We start from the raw sequence: 20,936 nt of genomic DNA on the forward strand, positions 1-20,936 counted from the left end.
GGGCATAATTCCTGCCACTGACACCAACAATGGGCACTATTCCTTCCACTGACACCAACGATGGGGCATAATTCCTTCCACTGACTACAAAAACGGAGCACTATTCCTCCCACTGACACCAACTTTTTCTCCCCTTAATACCAAAGATCGGGTATTGTTTACTCCTACTGGGCACAGTCCAGCCCCCTAAAGTCTGAAGGACAGTAAACTGGCCCTTTCTTTAGAACGTTTTGAGACCCCGCTCTAGAGTGTGGGCTCAGTAATGGCATTTATCAGGGGAATTTGACTAATTTTCCATTGCAAGCAAAACAGGCAAAAGTTGGCTACATTAAATGATTGCTAAATTTAGAACAGTGGTTTTCTTTGCATGCACATGTAAAAAAGGTTTGTTTGGCGGCAACAGAATGATTAAACTTTGCACCTGTACATATTTTCCCCTGGTAGTACTAGATGAAACCATGCTTACTTCATAGTGGCAACCAGTTAATAAAATTGGGTCATTAATTTCTGTCATTGCTATACAGTACTATACTATGGTAGTGCTACCTATTTAGGAGCTGCTAAGTATTTTGGGTACCCTGTTCACGAGTCCTGAGCAGAGTATTTCCCCTGCTGACACCATCAAAATGCCTTGACCTGGTAAATCCCTGGCTCTCACACAAAGGATAAACATGTACACATTGATGAAATGAATATTTAACATATAAGTGTCCCAAAAAATGGCAAAACATGCAAAAGAAAACAATTGTCTGAGTCTTTCAAACAGCAAAACATCAACAGGAAAAGGCAATATAACACAATACAGTAATGCTTTAAGTCACTCCCACCCTTCCTGCAAAACTAAAGATTAAAATGTTAACTCTCCAAACCAAGAGATTTTTCCCCAAGCGAGCAAAGGAGAAATGAACAAAATGCAGGGCTAGCTCCCTTGTGGTCTCCCAGTGAAAAGAGTCAGGGTTTAACTCAGGAATCTTTATACAAGTAATTTTTAGCAAATACCCTAAGCATATGAAGAACTCTTCTGCCGACTAGGTGGGGCCCTTACGTAGGTGCATAACAGGGAAGCAGTCTCTCTGAAGAAAATGGAATTGCTCAAAGCATGGTAAATTGGCAAATGGAGCTCCCCTTTAATAAGTATTGGTAAGGTGAAGAGTCACTTAAAGGATGCCAGACAAAGGTGAAGTAGTAATTTAACCACTTGCCCACCGGCTCATGCCGATATACTTTGGCAAAGTGTCACGGGTGCACAAAACAATGTACCCGTACATCACTCCGTCAGCGGCAGCTAGTACCGCGGACTCTATGTCCGCTGGTAGCCCACGATTGTGGCACGGAAAGGCAGAACAGGGAGATGTAAACAAGGCATTTCCCTGTTCTGCCTAGCAACATGACAGGGATCTACTGCTCCCAGTGATCGGGAGCAGTGATCTCTGTCATGTTCTAGTGAGCCCACTAACACACTAAGGGAACACATTTAACACCTTGATCGCTCCCTAGTGTTTAACCCCTTCCATGCCAGTGACATTTACACAGTAATCAGTGCATTTTTATAGCACTGATCGCTGTATAAATGTCAATGATCCCAAAATAGTGTCAAAAGTGTCTGATCTGTCCGCCGAAATGTCTCAGTCACAATAAAAATCGGAGATCACTGCCATTACTAATAAAAAAAAAAATTATAATAAAATGCCATAAATCTATCCCTTATTTTGTAGACTCGATTTTGTGCAAACCAATCAATATACGCTTATTGTGATTTTTTTTACCAAAAATATGTAGAAGAAGAATACATATTTGTCTAAACTGAGTAAGAAATTTGTTTTTTTATATATTATTTTGGGATATTTATTATAGCACAAAGTAAAAAATATTGCTTTTTTTTGAAAATTGTCGCTCCTTTTTTGTTTATAGCACAAAAAATAAAAACCGCAAAGGTGATCAAATACCACCAAAAGAAAGCTCTATTTGTGGGAAAAAAGGACGTTAATTTTGATTGGGTACAACATCGCACAAACGCGCAATTGTCAGTTAAAGCGAAGCAGTGCCGTATCGCAAAAAAGGGCTTGGTCAGGAAGGCGGTAAATCCTTCCGGGGCTGAAGTGATTAAAGATCAGTGGCGTAGCGTGGGGGGGCCAGGGGGACTGTTGCCCCGGGCGCAACATTTGGAGGGGCGCAGTGACAGGCAGCAGATTACCAGTAGCTCTTCTCCTGCGCTGTGCAGTCTAGGAGACTGTGAGCTCTTCGCTATGATGAAGATGAAGTTGCGGTGCGGCTTAGTGACTGAACAGTGAAGACGATGATGCCAGGGATTGTGACCGTGCGGCGTGCGGAGAGTGGGGGGAACTTAGGGCAGGTGGGGCTCTCAATTACACGTCACTCCCAACACACCGGGTCCAGGATCCCCACTCGCTCTGCCCGTTCTCTTAACCCGCCTCACAGCCCGGACTTCCGCCGCTCTCCTGAGTCTGACTCCTGCTTGTCACTGAGTGAGCTGCTACGCAGCCATGGCACTCTGACCCTGCACCGACCACCCCAGGACTGTCTGGAGAAAACCCAGGCCAGGAGGAAGAGGATGCGGCATCCACATAGACATAAGCCCTGGCCCCCTCCACGCAGCCTGCACAGACACTGTGAGTACTCACTCTGTATTGCATGGTGGCAGCCGAGCCAAGGAGGGGGGCTGAGCTGAGGGGAAGAGAGCTTTGTATTTGAGGGGGGAGATGTACACAGATGTAACTCCTCAACCCTCGCACACAGCGCACCCCCTCAACCCTGCATGCCAAAAACAGTGCACCCTCTCAACCCTGCACGCCACAAACAGTGCACCCCCTCAACCCTGCATGCCACAAACAGTGCACCCCCTCAACCCTGCACGCCACACACAGTGCTCTCCTCAACCCTGCACGCTGTACAGAGTGCACCCCGCTCGACCCTGCACACCACACACAGCGCACCCCCTCAACCCTGCACGCCACAAACAGTGCACCCCCTCAACCCTGCACGCCACAAACAGTGCACCCCCTCAACCCTGCACGCCACACACAGTGCACTCTCCTCAACCCTGCACGCTGTACAGAGTGCACCCCGCTCAATTCTGCACGCCACACACAGCGCACCCCCTCCTCAACCCTGCATGCTGTACACAGAGCACTCCCTCAACCCCGCACGCAGCACACAGCGCACCCCCTCAACCCTGCACACCACACACAGTGCACCCCCCTCAACCCTGCACACCACACACAGTGCACCCCCCTCAGCCCTGCACACCACACACAGTGCACCCCCCTCAACCCTGCAAGCCGCACACAGCGCACCCCCTCAACCCTGCACACAGTGCACCCGTCTCAATCCTGCATGCCGCACACAGCGCACCCCCTCAACTCTGCACTCTGCACACAGCGCACTCTCCTCAACCCTGCACGCTGTACACAGCGCATCCCCCTCAACCCTGCATGCTGTACACAGAGCACCCCCTCAACCCTGCACGCTGCACACAGCGCACCCCCTCAACCCTGCACGCCACACACAGTGCACCCCCCTCAACCCTGCAAGCCGCACACCCCCTCGACCCTGCAAGCCGCACACAGCGCACCCGCTAAACCCTGCATGCCGCACACAGCGCACCCCCTCAACCCTGCATGATGCACACAGCGCACCCCCTCAACCCTACATGCCACACACAGCACACTCTCCTCAACGCTGCACGCTGTACATAGCGCACCCCCCCAACCCCGCATGCCACACACAGCGCATCCCCCCTCAACCCTGCATGCTGTACACAGAGCACCCCCTCAACCCTGCACTCCATACAAAGAACACCTCTGAACCCTGCACTCTGTCACCTCCACAGTCTGTGGTGTGCAGGCAGTGAGATGATGTGCTGTAACCTTAAGCAACCAATTAGTGGGTTGTAATGATGTGCTGTAACCTCTAGCAACCAGTTAGGGAGCATTAATATTGTGCAGTAACCTTTAGCAACCAATCAGTGAACAGTAATGATCTGCTGTAATCTCTAGCAAGCAATCAGTGAGCAATAATAATTTGCAGTAACCTCTAGCAACCAATCAGTTAGTAGTAAAAATGTGCAGTAACCTCTAGCAACCAATGGGTAAGCGGTTATTATGTGCAGTATCGTCTAGCAACCAATTAGTGAGCAATAATGTGTGTAGTGGGCAGTGTAGGAATCAGGTAGTGTAGTGGTCATTATAGGAATCAGGTGGGTCAGTGTAGTGGTCAGGTAGGTTAGTGTAGAGGTCAGTGCATAAATCAGGTAGGTCAGTGTAGGAATCAGATAGGTTAGTGGTCAGATTAGTCAGTATAGGAATCGGGTAGGTTAGTGTAGTGGTCAGGTAGGTCGGTGTAGAAATTAGGTTGGTCAGTACTACTGTACTAGTGGAAGGGACTCAGCGAGTGCTAAAAGTCCGCGGGATAGGGGGCGCAAATTTCTTACATTGCCCCGGGCGCTGACAACCCACGCTACGCCACTGTTAAAGATAACAGGTTAAGATGAGGTATCACTCCTAAGACAGTCAGATTAAATATCACAGAGATTGGTTTTGGAAACAGATTCTGGCTGAAATATGTACCTTTAAATGGAAACCAATTAATATGTTACTTGGATTGTTCAAGTCTGAGCAGGGGTGTGTAGATTTACTGTTTAGCAGGGAAGCAAAAAGGTGAATCCTGGCATCCGGCAGTGTTGAGACAGGCGATAAGGAGGTTAGCCTGCAGCACTGAATGGGATTTAATGTCTGTACCTATAGGTATAGGCCTGTACTGTCACTGTTCTAGACTCTAGCAACTGGATGTGACAACTGTCTTGAGTGCAATGGCAGCATTGTGTGGGATAGGAACCCTCTCACCAGGTTCTACAGTGCAGCGATGACCCTCCATGTGGAGGGAGGCCCCCTTTTGTCCTCCTCTGGGATGGCTGTGAAGGTGGTGATGACCTGGTCTGTCTGCCTGAAGGTTCTGCTACCTGCTCCTCAGGATGATCAGCTTTTTCTGGCAGTCTTTGCAACTTCTCAACTTGTCCCAATTCGGTCTGAGCCCACGTGGATCCACTCTGCTCTCTCTTTCTCACGTCCAGCCTCCTACACAGTCTCTCTCATAATATTTTTTTAAATGCTCCTGCCCCTTAGTCCTTATGGGCAGTGTAGTTTAGTTCCAGCGAGTTTGAATGAGACTCCTGCTTGCAGCATACAAGTCCCAAAAGCATTTCTGTATGGGTTCTGTAATGACTAATGCCATCTTGTGTCATAAAACAGTTGTCCACTACAGTAACATTGCACAGTGTTACATTACATTTGTGGATTACCACAAGTGTTTTTCCTACATAAACAAGTGTAAAAAGGCTACTAATGTTTCTCCAAGGTGAATGTATAGCACCTGTATTTGAAAATGTATATGCTATATGCATACTTTGCACTTCTCAAGAGCACAAGTCCATTTATACCTGCCTGTCCATAGGGCTGAATAGGGCCGATCAGGTCTGCCTGAAAAACTGACAGGCGGACCTTATCAGAGATCTTGACCCAGGATACAAACAGAGTCTGCTGCCAAATGACAAATCCCTGGCCTGTTTGTTTACAAACAGCAGCCAGGAAATTGTGCAGGTGAGTGATGCAACAGGTGTTGAAGCTATTGAATCAGTATGACACAGCCAGAATTTTCATAAGGAAACATTGACATCATAAGCCTACATATTCTCTTGTGCAGGACTTCCCAAAACACCTTTTCATTTCTTATGTAATTTCTTATCTCTTTAGCTGGGTATTGTGTTAAATTACTTGAGCTATCAAGCAAAAATAAAGTACTATAGATATAATCCGGCAAAACCTTTTTATGCAATAAACATAACAGACTTTTTTTCATGCTCTGGGTTTTTTTAGCAAGTACACTTCTAATAGTAAATCAATCTGCTTAGCATTTGTGTTTAAACAGATATATAATACTATAATTTTAGTTTGCGCTGAAGATGTATTTACATAGGATCAGGGATCAGTTGTATGAAATAAAAGAGAATAATCCTCCACATTAGTTTACTGTTTAAAGCTGAATTCCAGGCAAATAGCTAAATACACAGATGTAATATATAGATATCTATATACAGTATATATCTATATGTATATATATATATATATATCTCTATAGATATAGATATATAGTGGAGATGCGACCCCATGTCATGAGTACACCCCTAAGTGAAAATGTTCAAATTGGGCCCAAAGTGACAATATTTTGTGTGGCCACTAATATTTTCCAGCACTGCCTTAATCCTCCTGGGCATGGAGTTCATCAGAGCTTCACAGGTTGCCACTGGAGTCCTCTTCCACTCCTCCATGATGACATCATGGAGCTGGTGGATGTTAGAGACCTTGTGCTCCTCTACCATCCATTTGAGGATACCCCACCGATGCTCAATAGGGTTTAGGTCTGGAGACATGCTTGGCCAGTCCATCACCTTTACCCTCAGCTTCTTTAGCAAGGCAGTGGTCATCTTGGAGGTGTGTTTGGGGTTGTTATCATGTTGGAATACTGCCCTGCGGCCCGGTCTCCAAAGGGAGAGGATCAGTATGTCACTGTACATATTAGAATTCATGGTTCCCTCAATGAACTGTAGCTCCCCAGTGCCGGCAGCACTCATGCAGCCCCAGACCATGACACTCCCACTACCATACTCAACAGTAGGTAAGGCACACGTTTCTTTGTACTCCTCACCTGGTTGCTGCCACAGATGCTTGACACCATCTGAACCAAATAAGCTTATCTTGGTCTCATCAGAGCACAGGACAAGGCTTATCTTCACTTAACTGTTTAGAAACCTTTAGAAACCTTTAGAAGAGGCTTCCTTCTGGGACAACAGCTATGCAGACCAATTTTATGCAGTATGCAGCATATGGTCTGAGCACTGACAGGCTGATCCCCTACCGCTTCAACTTCTGCAGCAATGCTGGCAGCACTCTTACGTCTATTTCCCGAAGACAACCTCTGGATATGACACTCAGCACATGCACTCAACTTCTTTGGTCGACCATGGCGAGTTCTGTTCTGAGTGAAACCTGTCCTGTTAAACTGCTGTATGGTCTTGGCCACCGTGCTGCAGCTTCCACTCAGAACAGGCCTCGCCATGGTCGACTGAAGAAGTTGAGTGCACATGCTCAGTGTCATACTGTATATAGAAGTTGTTTGTGGGAAATAGACTTATGAGTGCTGCTAAGGTTGAAGGGGTGGGGGGGGGGTCAGCCTGTCAGTGCTCAGATCATACACCACACACTGCATCAAATTGATCTGCATGGCTGTCGTCCTAGAAGGAAGCCTCTTCTAAAGATGATGCACAAGAAAGCCCACAGTTTGCTGAAGACAAGCAGACTAAGGACATGATTACAGGAACCATGTCCTGTGGTCTGATGAGACCAAGATAAACTTATTTGGTTCAGATGGTGTCAAGCGTGTGTGGGGGCAACCAGGCGAGGAATACAAAGACAAGTGTGTCTTGCCTACAGTCAAGCATGGTGGTGGGAGTGTCATGGTCTGGGGCTACATGAGTACTGCCGGCCCTGGGGAGCTACAGTTCATTGAGGGAACCATGAATGCCAACATGTACTGTGACATACTGAAGTAGAAAATTACCCCCTCCCTTCGGAAACTGGGCCGCAGGGCAGTATTCCAATATGATAATGACCCCCAGCACACCTCCAAGATGACCACTACCTTGCTAAAGAAGCTGAGGGTAAAGGTGATGGACTGGCTAAGCATGTCTCCAGACAAAATCCTATTGAGCATCTGTGGGGCATGCTCAAAAAAAAGGTGGAAGAGCGCAAGGTCTCTAACATCCACCAGCACCGTGATGTCATCATGGAGGCCTCTGTACTACCAGTACTGCTGCCAGTTATGTTCAATATCACATTAGATATAACAGAACACAAGTGGTTGGATTGTTTTGCAAACTGCCACAAGCAGAACACAACCTCCGGCACATGATAACAGATATCGGCCTCTAGGCTGCCTCTTCCATATGTTTCAAGGCTATACAAATATTTGAGGAAGTGCAGGCACCCTATAGCCATAGGATTCTACACTAAAATTGGCCATGCAATTCTCCCTTCTCCATTTCTGCCTCACCTTCCACCTGTATTGTGGGAGGGCAGCAGCCTATGGTTTCCCCCTGCAGCTTTTCCTGCAGTGCCTTTACTACATGTTGTAAAATGAAATAAATATTCAAAAATACAGCTGGTTGCTGAGTGCCTGGGAGTGAATGGATTATTCTGGCAAAGTAAAGGAATTAAGGAATTACAGATGTGCCTGGCCTCTGATGCACGCAGCCCAAAGACAGCATCAATTAGACACGTGCAATTTGTTTTAGCCTGAATCTAAATTCGGACACATTTTGGAGTATTCAGAGGGTCAGATGTATCTGACAATAGTAAATGTAAATGACAATATTAACAAATTTCATAGAAAATCATTTAGTTTTTTTTTTGTTTATTCATTTTCTAACGAATTCCAAATTTTGGGAAAGATTTGTATGCGGATCGAAAAATGATCAATTGATCCGAATTCTGTGTAAAGAATATCTGGTTGTTAAGGAGCGGGCCAGGACACCGGCCACTGTGTCCTTAACAACCGATGACTCATCAGCTGTCAGCAGGTTTCTCTGCTGATAATTGAATATAAACAGGGTTGCTGGCAAATAAAAATTCAGAAAAAAACAGCGTGGTGATCTCCCCATCCATACCAGGCTGTTCAGGTCTGGTATAGATTTTAGGGGAACCCAACACCAATTTTTTTTTACAAAATGGTGTGGGGTCCCTCCCAAAATCCATACCAGACCTTTTTCCAAGCATGTAGCCTGACAGACCAGAGGCGAGCAAGTGCCCCCACTCCTGAACCATACCAGGCCACATGCTCTGAACATGGGGGGGCTTTGGGCTCCCCCCAAATGAGATCTAGACATGGGGTGGGGTCACGTTTGATGTGGGGTTCCCCTTAAAATACATACCAGATTAGAACGGCCTGGTATAGATTGGGGGGAGGGGCATGCTGTTTCTTATTATTATATATATATATTTCTTAGACCAGCATTTGTTTTGTTTACATTCTGCTGGTTGTTAAGGCCGCCAGCGGCCACCCACTCCTTAGCAGCCACCTTTTCTGAATTTTGAATATACAAAAGGAATGTGGAAGATACAAAATGAATTCTGAAAACAAATTGGTCCAATATTGAGTCGATAGACCTAATTCCTTTTTGGACTTTGTTTTGCATTGTTTATTCAGAATAGCATTACATTTTTTTTTTTTAAACAGCGTAAGGGTCTCCCCCTAATCCATACCAAGCCTTTTGGATCTGGTATGAATTTTAAGGGAAACCCTACACCAAAAAAAAAAAAAAAAACAATTGCGTGAGGTCCCACCAAAAATCCATACCACACCCTTATCTGAGAATGCAGCCCAGCAGGCAAGGAAAGGGGGGGATGAGTGAGCCATGCCCTCAACATGGGGGGGATGCTTTGGGGAACCTTATCCCCATGTTGATGGGGACAAGGTTCTTTTCCCCACAACCATGGCCCGGTGGTTGTGGGGGTCTGCAGGCAGGGGGCTTATCAGAATCCAGATCCGCCCCCCCAAAAAGTGTTGACATAACATAACATGAGGGTGGGGTTACCCGGTAATGTCACTGGGTGATTCTGCCCCATAATGTTCCTGGGTAACCCCTGCCCATATGCTTACCTGTCATTCGGCTGTGTCCCTCGACAGGAACAGTCATGTTCGGCGGGCTGCCTTCTTTTTATTTTTATTTTGTTATTAGTTTGGCATTTTTATGTTTTTTTTTTAATAAAGGCAGGGGGCTTATCGGAATCCAGATCCGCCCCCCCATAAAGTGTTCAAAGAGTTAATAAAAACATAATACTAGTTTTTGACAAGTCCTTTATTTAAAAAAAAAAAAAAAACATAAAAAATGCCCTGAACAAAAAACAAAACAAAAATGCTGCTCTCTGAACATGACTGGTCCTGTACAGTAACCATGGGGTGGAGGTTACCCATTGACATAACTGGGTGACCCTGCCCCCATGTCTACCTCCCATTGGGTGAGTGTTATTCCCAAATGACAGATAAACATGAGGGTGGGGTTACCCGGTGATGTCACTGGGTGATTCTGCCCCATAATGTTCTGTTTACCTTCAGCTGTCAGTTGAGTCATCGGTTGTTCAGGTTACGGCAGCCGGCTTACCAGTCTGCTCCTTAAAGTGATTGTAAACTCTCATTTAAAAAAAATAAAAATAAACATGTTATACTTACCTGTTCTGTGCAGTGGATTTGCACAGGGCAGCCTGGATCTTCCTCTTCTTGGGTCCCTCTTTGCTGCTTCTGGCCCCTCCCTCCTGTCGAGTGCCCCTACAGCAAGCAGCTTGCTATGGGGGCACCTGAGCTGAGCTGCAGCTCCGTCTATCCATTCAGACACTGAGATGCTATTCGGTCCTGCCCCCTCTCTCTCCCCTGATTAGCTAACTGACTTTTATTGAAAGAAGCGGGAGCCAATGGCGCTGCTGTGTCTCAGCTAATCAGGAAGGAGAGTCCTGGAAGGCCGAGGGGGCTCGTGGACATCACTGGATAGAGATGGACCTTGGGTAAGTATTAGGGGATTGAGTGGGAGCTTCTGCCTTTACAACCCCTTTAATAACCATCTATTCTTCACACAGAATTGGGATCTGTCGAAAAATGATAAAAATTAATTTGAATCGTTCAGAAAATTTGGAAAACATAAAAAAATTAATAAATGAAACAAAACTTAACAAAACTAAACAAAGTCCGAAACGAATCAACAAAACAAAATTAGTAACAAATCCAAAACTAAACTAAATGAATGTTTTCATTCTGCACATGTCTAGCATCAATACAAAAATAAATAAAAAATCTAAACACATATTTAAATACAAATGGAAAAAACAAAAACAAAATAAACACAAAAACAAAAAATTCAGGTGAGAAACTGCTGCTCTGGGGCAACCCATTTCCACTAGATTATGTAGGGGAGGGGATGCATAGCAAAGAGCTTGGGAAAACTGGGGATCAGATTACCATAGTTGGTAGTTGTTATATTGTAGCTGCACTGTCCAGACAATATACACTATTTGCGGATATTTTTTAATTATACACTTTCATTTCTTTTCCAGATAAAACCTGATTTGTCTTTCAATGTGCTGCCTATACAAATGCTTGCATACTGTCCCATGCTATTTTTGTTTTAAATACAGTGCCATGCAACCTTTATTTATCTCTCAATTATCCAATATAGATACTCTGTATTTTGTGTATGTAACATGAAAAATTAAAATGTCTGTATCAATAAAAAGTCTTAAAAATAGCCTTGTGCCTTCAATATATTTGTGTATATATCACCAATAGTAACTGTGATTGTGCCAGAAACAATAATATTCACCACCAATGAGGTGTTCCTCCAGCATTCAAATAAATTACTTACCAAACAAAATTTACCAACTTCACAATGAGGTCCAGACCTGCCTTGCCCTTTAATTAGGGCTGCTGCTCCTTGTTACACCAAATAGGATACTCTCCTCCATTTCTTATATTGCCATATGTTCCTCCACTATTTGATATTGCACTTTTTTGCCACACCATATACCACCACTGGCTAGTTTCAGCTCAGAGAATAAAAACAGCTCTGATTGCACAATATATCATAAAATCAGCTATAATGTATTACAATTAAAGTAAATCTCACTCACAAAATAAGTATACTGTGACCCAGTACACACAGGACAATCGCCTCCTTAAAGCAGAGTTCCACCAAAAAGTGTAACTTCCGCTGATCTGCTTCCTCCTCCACTCTGGTGCCACATTTGCCACCTTTCAGGGGGGAGGGTTGAGTGGTGAATAAGTACCTGTTTTTGACAGGTACCCTTCCCTACTTCTGGGAGACGGCATTGCTTCCTTTTGAAAGTTCAGCCCCCCTCTTCCTTCCCCACCGCCGGGTCAATTAGAAAGCGCAGCACACTTTGCATGCGCAGTAAGGAAGCGGCTTCACTGCCGGTTTTCCTTATGATGAATTCTGGTGGCAGTACCCAACAGCTGATCTGAAAATTGGCTGGGGTGCAAACATCGCGGTCTCCCTGGACAGGTAAGTGTATTTGTAGCTGCTGACTTTTAATTTTTTTTTCCCTGGCTGGAACACTGCTTTAATATTTAAACTGCCCCCTTAAGAGATACATTAGCATAGATATACGTAATAAATTCCTCACTTCCGGCTTGCTCATACGTGATGACATCATCCAGTCATGGCCCTGATGTGCTTTGTCACTCCATAGTAACTTTTTCAAAGGGACAGCTTTCCTTCAAAGAATTTATGTTTTTTCATGTTACCTTTGGAGTTACATTAAAAAGACCCTCTCCCTGCTATATGCTACATTTATGTATTTATATGCTATATTTTTTGCACAGAAATTCCCTGCAATTTGAACCCTGGCAGATTCACTCATCCCTATCTGATCAGGGGTGGTGCAAGGATTTTTGACACCCTAGGCGAAACATAGCTTTGCAGCCCTCCCTTGGCCCCACCCCTGACTCCACCCCCTTTCCCCTGCCCATGTATACCCCCACCTTTTTAATTAAGCGCCCATCAAATGCAGCCTTACTAGTGCCCATTAAATGCAGCCTCACCAGCACCCATTAAATGCAGCCTCACCAGCGCCCATCAAATGCAGCCTTACCAGCGCCCATTAAATGCAGCCTCACCAATGCCCATCAAATGCAGCCTCAGCAGCGCCCATCAAATGCAGTCTCACCATCTCTCATTAATGCAACTTACCGGGGAGGGGGGGCGACCCCTCAGTACATGGACAGATCAGTCTTTATACACCAAATACATTTACATGCAAATCTGCGATAATGCAATCTCAGACAGTGACAGTATTTCACTCACCAAGTCTGGGGCTCTGCATACATCCAACGATGTGACCCCGCCAGTGCGTGTGCGAGGACATTGATGGCTATGTGTTGAGTTATTTTGAGGGGACAGCAAATTTACATTGTTATACAAGCTGTACACTCACTACTTTACATTGTAACAAAGTGTCATTTCTTCAGGGTTGTCACATGAAAAGATATAATAAAATATTTACAAGGATGTGAGGGGTGAACTCACTTTTGTGAGATACTGTGTGTGTGTGTGTGTGTGTGTGTGTATATATATATATATATATATACACACACACACACACACACACACATATACACATTATATATATATAGTTCATATGACTTAACATTATGTAAACTTTTTTTTATGCATACCTACAACATATTAAAAAGGCTACAGTTCCTGCTTGTTACTCTTTCTAGCTTGCTCATCTCTATAGATTTCTGATTTATTTGGCTTCTGAAATAAATGGAGTTGAAACAGTAGGTTCCTACACACTATGGTGGGTAATTTAAAGCTTTTTACTGAAAAAAATCTAATTAAAGATTTGAAGTTGTAGTAAGTATAATAATGAACAATTAGAATTTTGCTTAAAGAACACTGTTTGTGTATGCATGAAAAAACAGAAGCAAAAGCTCCAGGCCTTATGGGCTGAAACACGTCAACTTACTTAAATAAATAAAGAATGGGGTGAATGGCGCTCCCTTAGGGGGGTTATGTAAACTATATGTGAGATACCAGTGCTGGCAAAACCATTGTAATGTTATGCTTATAATGATAGATAAATTGAACCAACCCCCTGTAAGCATATACCTGTGTAAACACTAATCATTCAGTGCAAAATTCCATTAAAACAAACAGTAAATAAAAATAGAACCATCAATATAAATGAAGCATAACATCCGCATATATACTGAGGTAATCAACGGTGCTAAGCATATGTGCAAACGTGCCACAAAAAATATATTGGTATAAAAATATATATATATAAAGAGTCCAAAGTGCTCCAAAAAATTAGTTATTATTTTTATAGAAGGAAATGTTATTATCAGGAAATTTCCAAACAGTCTGGTGACTCTTGTGCTCAGAGAAAGATCCATGACTTCTGTGCTCCCCCTATGGCTCCCCACTCACTGGCTCCTTATACCCCTGCAGGGGTGACAGGCAATATGGGATATCATAAGCAGTCTTCACAGGTGGTATCCTGTAGTCACTGTAGCAATGGCTCTCGTTTTCCTTGTATCTGCTACCCCAGGACATCCGGATCAGTCATCTGTGCACCACAACCTCCGCCACCACGCTTTCTTCTTCAATGACGGGCACTGATATGGCTGCACTGATAAGCGGCACTGATGGGCACCGATGAAGTGGCACCAATGAGGTGGCACTGATGAGGTGGCACTGACGGGCACTGATGATAGGCACTGATAGGCGGTACTGATGGACACTGATAGGTGGCACTGATGGGCACTGATAGGTGGCACTGGTATGCAGCACTGATGGGCACTCATAGGCGGCACTGATGGGCACTCATAGGCAGCACTGATGGGTACTTATGGGTGGCACTGATGGGTACTTATGGATGGCACTGATAGGTGGCACGAATGGGCACTGATGGGCACTGATAGGTGGGAACTGATGGGCACTGATAGGTGGCACAGATGGACACTGATGGGTGGCACTGTTGACACTGGTGGCACTGATGACATTGATGGGTGGCATTGCTGGGCATCACTGCTTTATAATGGTGCCAGTCAGTGCCCATTTGAGCGTACTGATTGGCACAGATTGGGCACAGACTGGGCAAATGTGGATGGCCATGGGGTACATACCTGGCCATCCACATGTTGCCCGCTTCCCTGGTGGTCCTGACGGCTTCCCTGGTGATCTAGTGCAGGCATCTGAGGGGGGGCTGATAAGCAATCAGCACAGACCCCCCCTGTCAGGAGAGCCGCCGATCGGCTCTCCTCTACTCGCATCTGTCAGACGCGAGTGAGGAAAAGCCGATCAATGGCTCTTCCTATTGACATCGTGATCAGCCATGATTGGACACGGCTGATCACGTGGTAAAGAGCCTCCACCGGAGGCTCTTTACCAAGATCAGTGGAGCGGTGTGTCAGACTGACACACCACTCCACCGATCGCCACGATGCGCGCTCCCACACGCGAGCAGTGACATGTTATCCTGAAGGACGTCATATGACGCCCATTCAGGATAACTGAACCACCGCCTGGCCATCAATCTGCTATAGGCTGGGCAGGAAGTGGTTAAACTTCCCTCCTAAAAGTTTTTTCCTTAAAATTCCCTCCTAAACTTGGGGTGCGTGTTATACGCCGATAAATACGGTAATTGGTTGATAAGGTGGATGTAGACAAGATATCAGTTAGGGAACTGGGTTTAAAGTGGGAACTAAGCTTTTAAAACAAAAAATTTGTTAGCATGTAGGGTAATTTGGTAGTACAAACTTTATAAGTGTGTACATTGACTGCAACTAATGCACAGTACAATGTGCAGTCTTGGCCCATTCCTGATATCAGCGTGCATGGGTAGTAGTTATATCGTCTGTAACCATCCAATGGATTAAACAAGAAGATGTCAAAGCTGGCAAGAGGAGAAGGGAAAAGGCAATGGCAATGACACAGTTGAGGAGGGGGGTGCAGTTTAACGTAATTGTATTACAGAAAATGTATTAGAAGATTCATCTGTCCTTTGGCACCTGATATATTGCCCTCTCTGAATCAAGTAAAATTGTTCTTCTCAAAACTAAGTTTGTAATTTTTTTTTTTATACCCTAAACTTACCATTTCTTAATATTGTTTGTTATTAACTTGCACAGGGCTGATCTTATCACTGGATTAAAGGTGAAAGACCTCTTTCTCTTACAAAAGGCAGAAAATGAATAACTGTTCACTAGCTGCCAAGTTCAGACTTTTCCAATAGCTAATAGCAACAATGGATTTAGGATTCTCCGTAGCTACATACATTGTGTTGGCCCTATCCATATTATATATCCTTAATATATTGTATCAGTGGAACAAAGGCAATGTCAAAAATTTTCCTCCAGGACCATGGGCTTTGCCACTCATTGGAAATTTACATATTATGGGTTTAAAGAAGCAACACTTTACTTATCTAGAGGTAAGGCAACCTGTGTACCCAAAATGATATGATAGTTGGCATACATTGTTTTACTTTAGTTGGCAAAGGCATTTGGCTTGAATGGAAGCTTTACAAAAATTGAAGGAATGTTAATGCAACAAACATATTAACATATTCAACCAATGTTTTACATTTTTGTGCAATTACTAGCATTCCTTTAATATTTTAATTATTAAGAAAGAATGGAAGGATTTTTTTCCCCTGCTGGAGCAAATTGGATTATGCTTTATTGGGTTTTGCTTCTTGTGGATCAACTGTGGGTAAATGATTTTGTATATGGAGCTTTTCTATTTGTTTTTTTTTTTTTACTTTTGGTTGAACTAGATCGACTCGTGTCTTTTTTTCATCCTAATTGCTATGTAACTGTGTAACTAATACAGAGCACTGTTGCCTTTAAAAATTCTTATGTAAAATTCTGTAAAATGTATAATATTAAAGTATTTAACTACTCTGTGATCTTTCATTGAAAATTCTGTAACTTCAAATTAAATATGGGTAATATATTTATATATAATTTTATAAAAACACAGTTCCTGAACTGAATCATGACTTACAGAAAATAAGCAGATATTCTGGCCAACAAGTTTACTAAACTAATGAGGAGTGTGGTAACAAGCACCAACCTGCACAAATATCCAAACTGGCAAAATGTATGACAAAGTGTTATAACAAATATGTGGTAATAATAAAAATGTGCATAGTTACATAGTTAATCTGGTTGAAAAAAGATACAAGTCAATCCAGTTCAACTAGCACAGAAAAAAATTGGTTCAGCCAAAAAGCCAAAACAGCTTTTGGATAGAGTAGAAAATGTCAAAACTTTTTAACTCCAGGTAAATGGGAGTAGAAGAGAAATATCTCCACCTAAGCACCTGTTCCAGAGACAACTATCAATGGAGAATCCTTCTTACCGACTGTTGTGTCATTGAGATAGGAAGTGAGTAAAAAGAAGGACAACAATAACAACTTTTCAAACCCTTTATCATATCATCCAAAAGTAAGAAAACTTTTTTAAAAAAATGAAGTAATCAGGCAAATAGCTTTTTTAATGGGAGGTCATCAAAGTTATCAGCTTTGTTTCTATCAATGCATGTATTAATTACTTTAAAACTGAAACTCCAGCCTTTTTGGGGATGTATATTTTTCCAAATTTTTGTTGCTAAGGCCTGTTTTTATTTTGGGGTGCGCAGCGTACACATGTTGACACCAGCAAAGCTGCTATATCACTCATACTTGTGCAATAATATTGTGTGCACCAAAGCACCAAAAATTTATAGCTGCCATTACATTTAGGCAATCCCCTTTATGAAAAATATTAGGCAGGTCCAAAGTGAGAGGTTCTGCATGTGGAAGTTATTGGAGGAAAGTTTTGTAGAACAAAAAGGTGGTCGGGCCACACCATCTGGAGAAAGGACACATCTAATTAATTTTTCTTACTGAATGGCCATGCTGTAAAACCATAGTATGCTTAGGGGGTAGTTGAGTAGCTGACATGATTTTTCTTCCTTCTCCCAGATGCAGAGCAGCAACTTCTCTGCAAGTGCACCCTCCTCTTCCTTTTCTGCTAATCCTGCAATAGCCCTGCAGACTGGCTATGAAGAATCTGTGGAGCTATTTGGTCACATGATTGCTGGCTTGCTGCATTAGCATGATCGACATTATGCACAAGCATTCTTCCTTTCAGATTTTAAGAATGAGGAAGATAGTATCATGACCATAGATGGAGAGGAGGGTTCAGCAACATAGAAGCCGAGGAACATCAGGCAGGGTGCATTAAGGCTGGGTTCACATCTCAGCATGTAGTGGCTCACAGCAAGGGTCTGGTGCGTCTCCATTCACCATTTCAGATCCGATTTAAGCCCAAATTCTGGTCTGAATTTGGACCTGTAAAGGACCAGAAGACGCACAGTACGCCTGTGCAATCTCTCTGGAGCCGTTCCGGAGATGTGTGAACTCTCTCCATAGCCACAATAGCTCCATAGTTTACAATCTCCTGACATGCAAATTGGATGTGGAGAAACCTGCATTCAATTTGCAATAGTGTGAACCCAGTCTAACAGTCAATGTTCTTGCGGCTAGAGCGTACTGCAAAGTAAGCTCTAGCAATAAAGAGGGTGTGGATGAGCTAGTAGACCACACAGTGGCAAGAGCAGGGGCAGCTTGCAGAGGACTGGAGGGAGTGGTCATCCAAATCCAACTGGCATCAATTCCCCACAGGCTCAGGCTACTGCTATCCCCTCTCTGACTCTCTGCCAACAGAACTGCTGTGGTTTGCAGCCTCTGCCCACACTGTATCAGCCATAGTAACAAACATTAGGATACTAAGTACATAAGGAAACACATAACTCGGCAGCAAGCTTGAAGAGAGCAGCAGTTCAATGTGATAAGCCAGCAGCAAGTCCTCCTTGGTTTGCACTTCCTGCATCCACCCTCTACAAAATTATCCTCCTGTTTCCTCTGCAACATCTGCAGACCCCCAAGTGATGGGGGAAAGTCTCTCAAACTTATTGCAAGTTTCTCGAAACTGCTGGATATCTAACTGATCCCATTTCAGCTATATTGGTCCCAGATAGGGATTAGCCGAACACCCCCCAGTTCGGTTCGCAGCAGAACATGCGAACAGGCAAAAAATTTGTTTGAACACGCGAACACCGTTAAAGTCTATGGGACACGAACATGAATAATCAAAAGTGCTAATTTTAAAGGCTTATATGCATGGTATTGTCATAAAAAGTGTTTGGGAACCTGGGTCCTGCCCCAGGGGACATGTATCAATGCAAAAAAAGTTTTAAAAATGGCCGTTTTTTCGGGAGCAGTGATTTTAATAATGCTTAAAGCAAAACAATAAAAGTGAAATATTCCTTTAAATTTTGTACCTGGGGGTGTCTATAGTATGCCTGTAATGTGGCAGATGTTTCCCGTGTTTAGAACAGTCCGAGAGCAAAAAAGGAAAAAAATTCATTTAAAAGTACTCGTGGCTATAATGAATTGTCGGTCCCGGCAATACACATAAAAGTCACTGAACAAAACAGCATGGGATTCCCCCACAGTCCATTACCAGGCCCTTTGGGTCTGGTATGAATATTAAGGGAAACCCCGAACCAAAATTTAAAAAAATAATTGTGTGGGGGTCCCCTCAAATTCCATACCAGGACCTTCAGGTCTTGTATGGATATTAAGGGGAACCCCGTGCCAAAATTAAAAAAAAATGGCTCGGGGGCCCCCAAAAATCCATACCAGACCCTTATCCGAGCACGCAACCTGGCAGGCTGCAGGAAAAGAGGGGGGGACGAGAGAGCGGCCCCGGTGATGTAACCGAGTGACCCTGCCCCCTCTGACACTATGCGGAACCCATAAGAATGTCCCCTTGCGCCAGAGGGGGGCAGGGTCACCCGGCAATGTCATCGTGTGGTCCCGCCCTCAGTTGTAAAAGAAATATCACCTTAGAGGCCGGCTATTACAGTGCGTGCCTTTCATGGAGGCAGATGTGGCCTGGTACAGTTCAGGAGGGGGGGCGCTCTCTTGCCCCCCCTCTTTTCCTGCAGCCTGCCAGGTTGTGTGCTCGGATAAGGGTCTGGTATGGATTTTTGGGGGGACCCCCACGCCATTTTTTTATAAATTTTGGCACGGGGTTCCCTGGTATGGATTTTGAGGGGGACCCATGCCATATTTTTTTAATTTTGGCGTGGAGGTTCCCCTTAATATCCATACCAGACCTGAAGGGCCTGGTATGGAATTTAGGGGACCCCCGCGCAATTTTTTTTTTTCATTTTGGTTCGGGGTTCCTCTTAATATTCATACCAGACCCAAAGGGCCTGGTGATGGACTGTAGGGGAATCCCATGCCGTTTTTTTTAAAATGACTGTTATGTGTATTGCCGGGACCGACAATTCATTATAGCCGCGAGTACTTTTAAATGACTTTTTTTCCTTTAGACTGTTCTAAACACGGGAAACATGCGCCACTTTACAGGCATACTATACACACTCCCCAAGTAGGAAATTTAATGGAATATTTCACTTTTATTAACTGTCAAAAATCAAACCTATTACAGTAAATAAAAAATAGGAAGAAATAGTGGCGCTGATGAATATGATAGATAACCGTGAATCAAAAATACTAAAACAATGATTCTGTAGTTATAAATAATAATAAATATCACCCAGTGACAAGTGAAAAAAATTGTCTATATAATGATATAGTCCATAAATATAAGATGGCAAAACAAATAAGAAAGAGACTTCAGTCTTCTTAAACTCTTATAGGGCGTACACATGGTCGGACTTTGTTCGGACATTCCGACAACAAAATCCTCTGATTTTTTCCGACGGATGTTGGCTCAAACTTATTTTGTCTACACACGGTTGCACAAAGTTGTCGGAATTTCCGATCGCCAACCACGCGGTCACGTACACCACGTACGTCGAGACTAGAAAAGGCCGATTCAGAACCAAGCGCGGCACCCTTTGGGCTCCTTTTACTTATCTCGTGTTAGTAAAAGTTTGGTGAGAGACGATTCGCGCTTTTTCAGACTCGTGGCTTTCAGATCGTTTTCTGCCGTTCAGTTTGTGCTTGTGGGTTTGTATCTGCTCTTCAGTGCGTGCAAGCAAGTTCCGCGTGACTTAGTCATTGTATTCTTGTTCGTTCGTTACTGTTTTTCAGGTCGCTCTTCACAGGCCTTGCTGTTCTTCAGTGCGTTCTGTTACTTCGTTCTGAGCAGCTGACCGTTTTCTAGCCATGTTTCGTATGCGTACTCCTCGTAGAGTTCGTGCTGTGTGGGGGCTTGGTGTTGGGGTCCTGACCTTGACACAAGTCCAGTCCATGAACAGGGTGGGGAGG

General features: G+C 44.0%; 1 protein-coding gene and 1 long non-coding RNA gene across 2 annotated transcripts in view; both read left to right on the forward strand.

The window, feature by feature from the left end:
* Positions 1-20,936, forward strand: part of LOC141139198 (uncharacterized) — a 1,175,459-nt gene that overhangs the window by 958,555 nt on the left and 195,968 nt on the right. The gene's annotated exons all lie outside the window — the stretch shown is intronic.
* The window catches only part of LOC141139194 (cytochrome P450 2K6-like), a 193,016-nt gene continuing 187,898 nt past the window's right edge, over positions 15,819-20,936 (forward strand). The window contains exon 1 of the mRNA XM_073625113.1: positions 15,819-16,076. Within this exon, the coding sequence (XP_073481214.1) occupies positions 15,891-16,076 (186 nt within the window). The 5' untranslated portion in view covers positions 15,819-15,890. The remainder of the gene's footprint in view (positions 16,077-20,936) is intronic.

Source organism: Aquarana catesbeiana, linkage group LG04, assembly GCF_042186555.1.
Source record: "Aquarana catesbeiana isolate 2022-GZ linkage group LG04, ASM4218655v1, whole genome shotgun sequence".
NCBI lineage: Eukaryota > Metazoa > Chordata > Amphibia > Anura > Ranidae > Aquarana > Aquarana catesbeiana.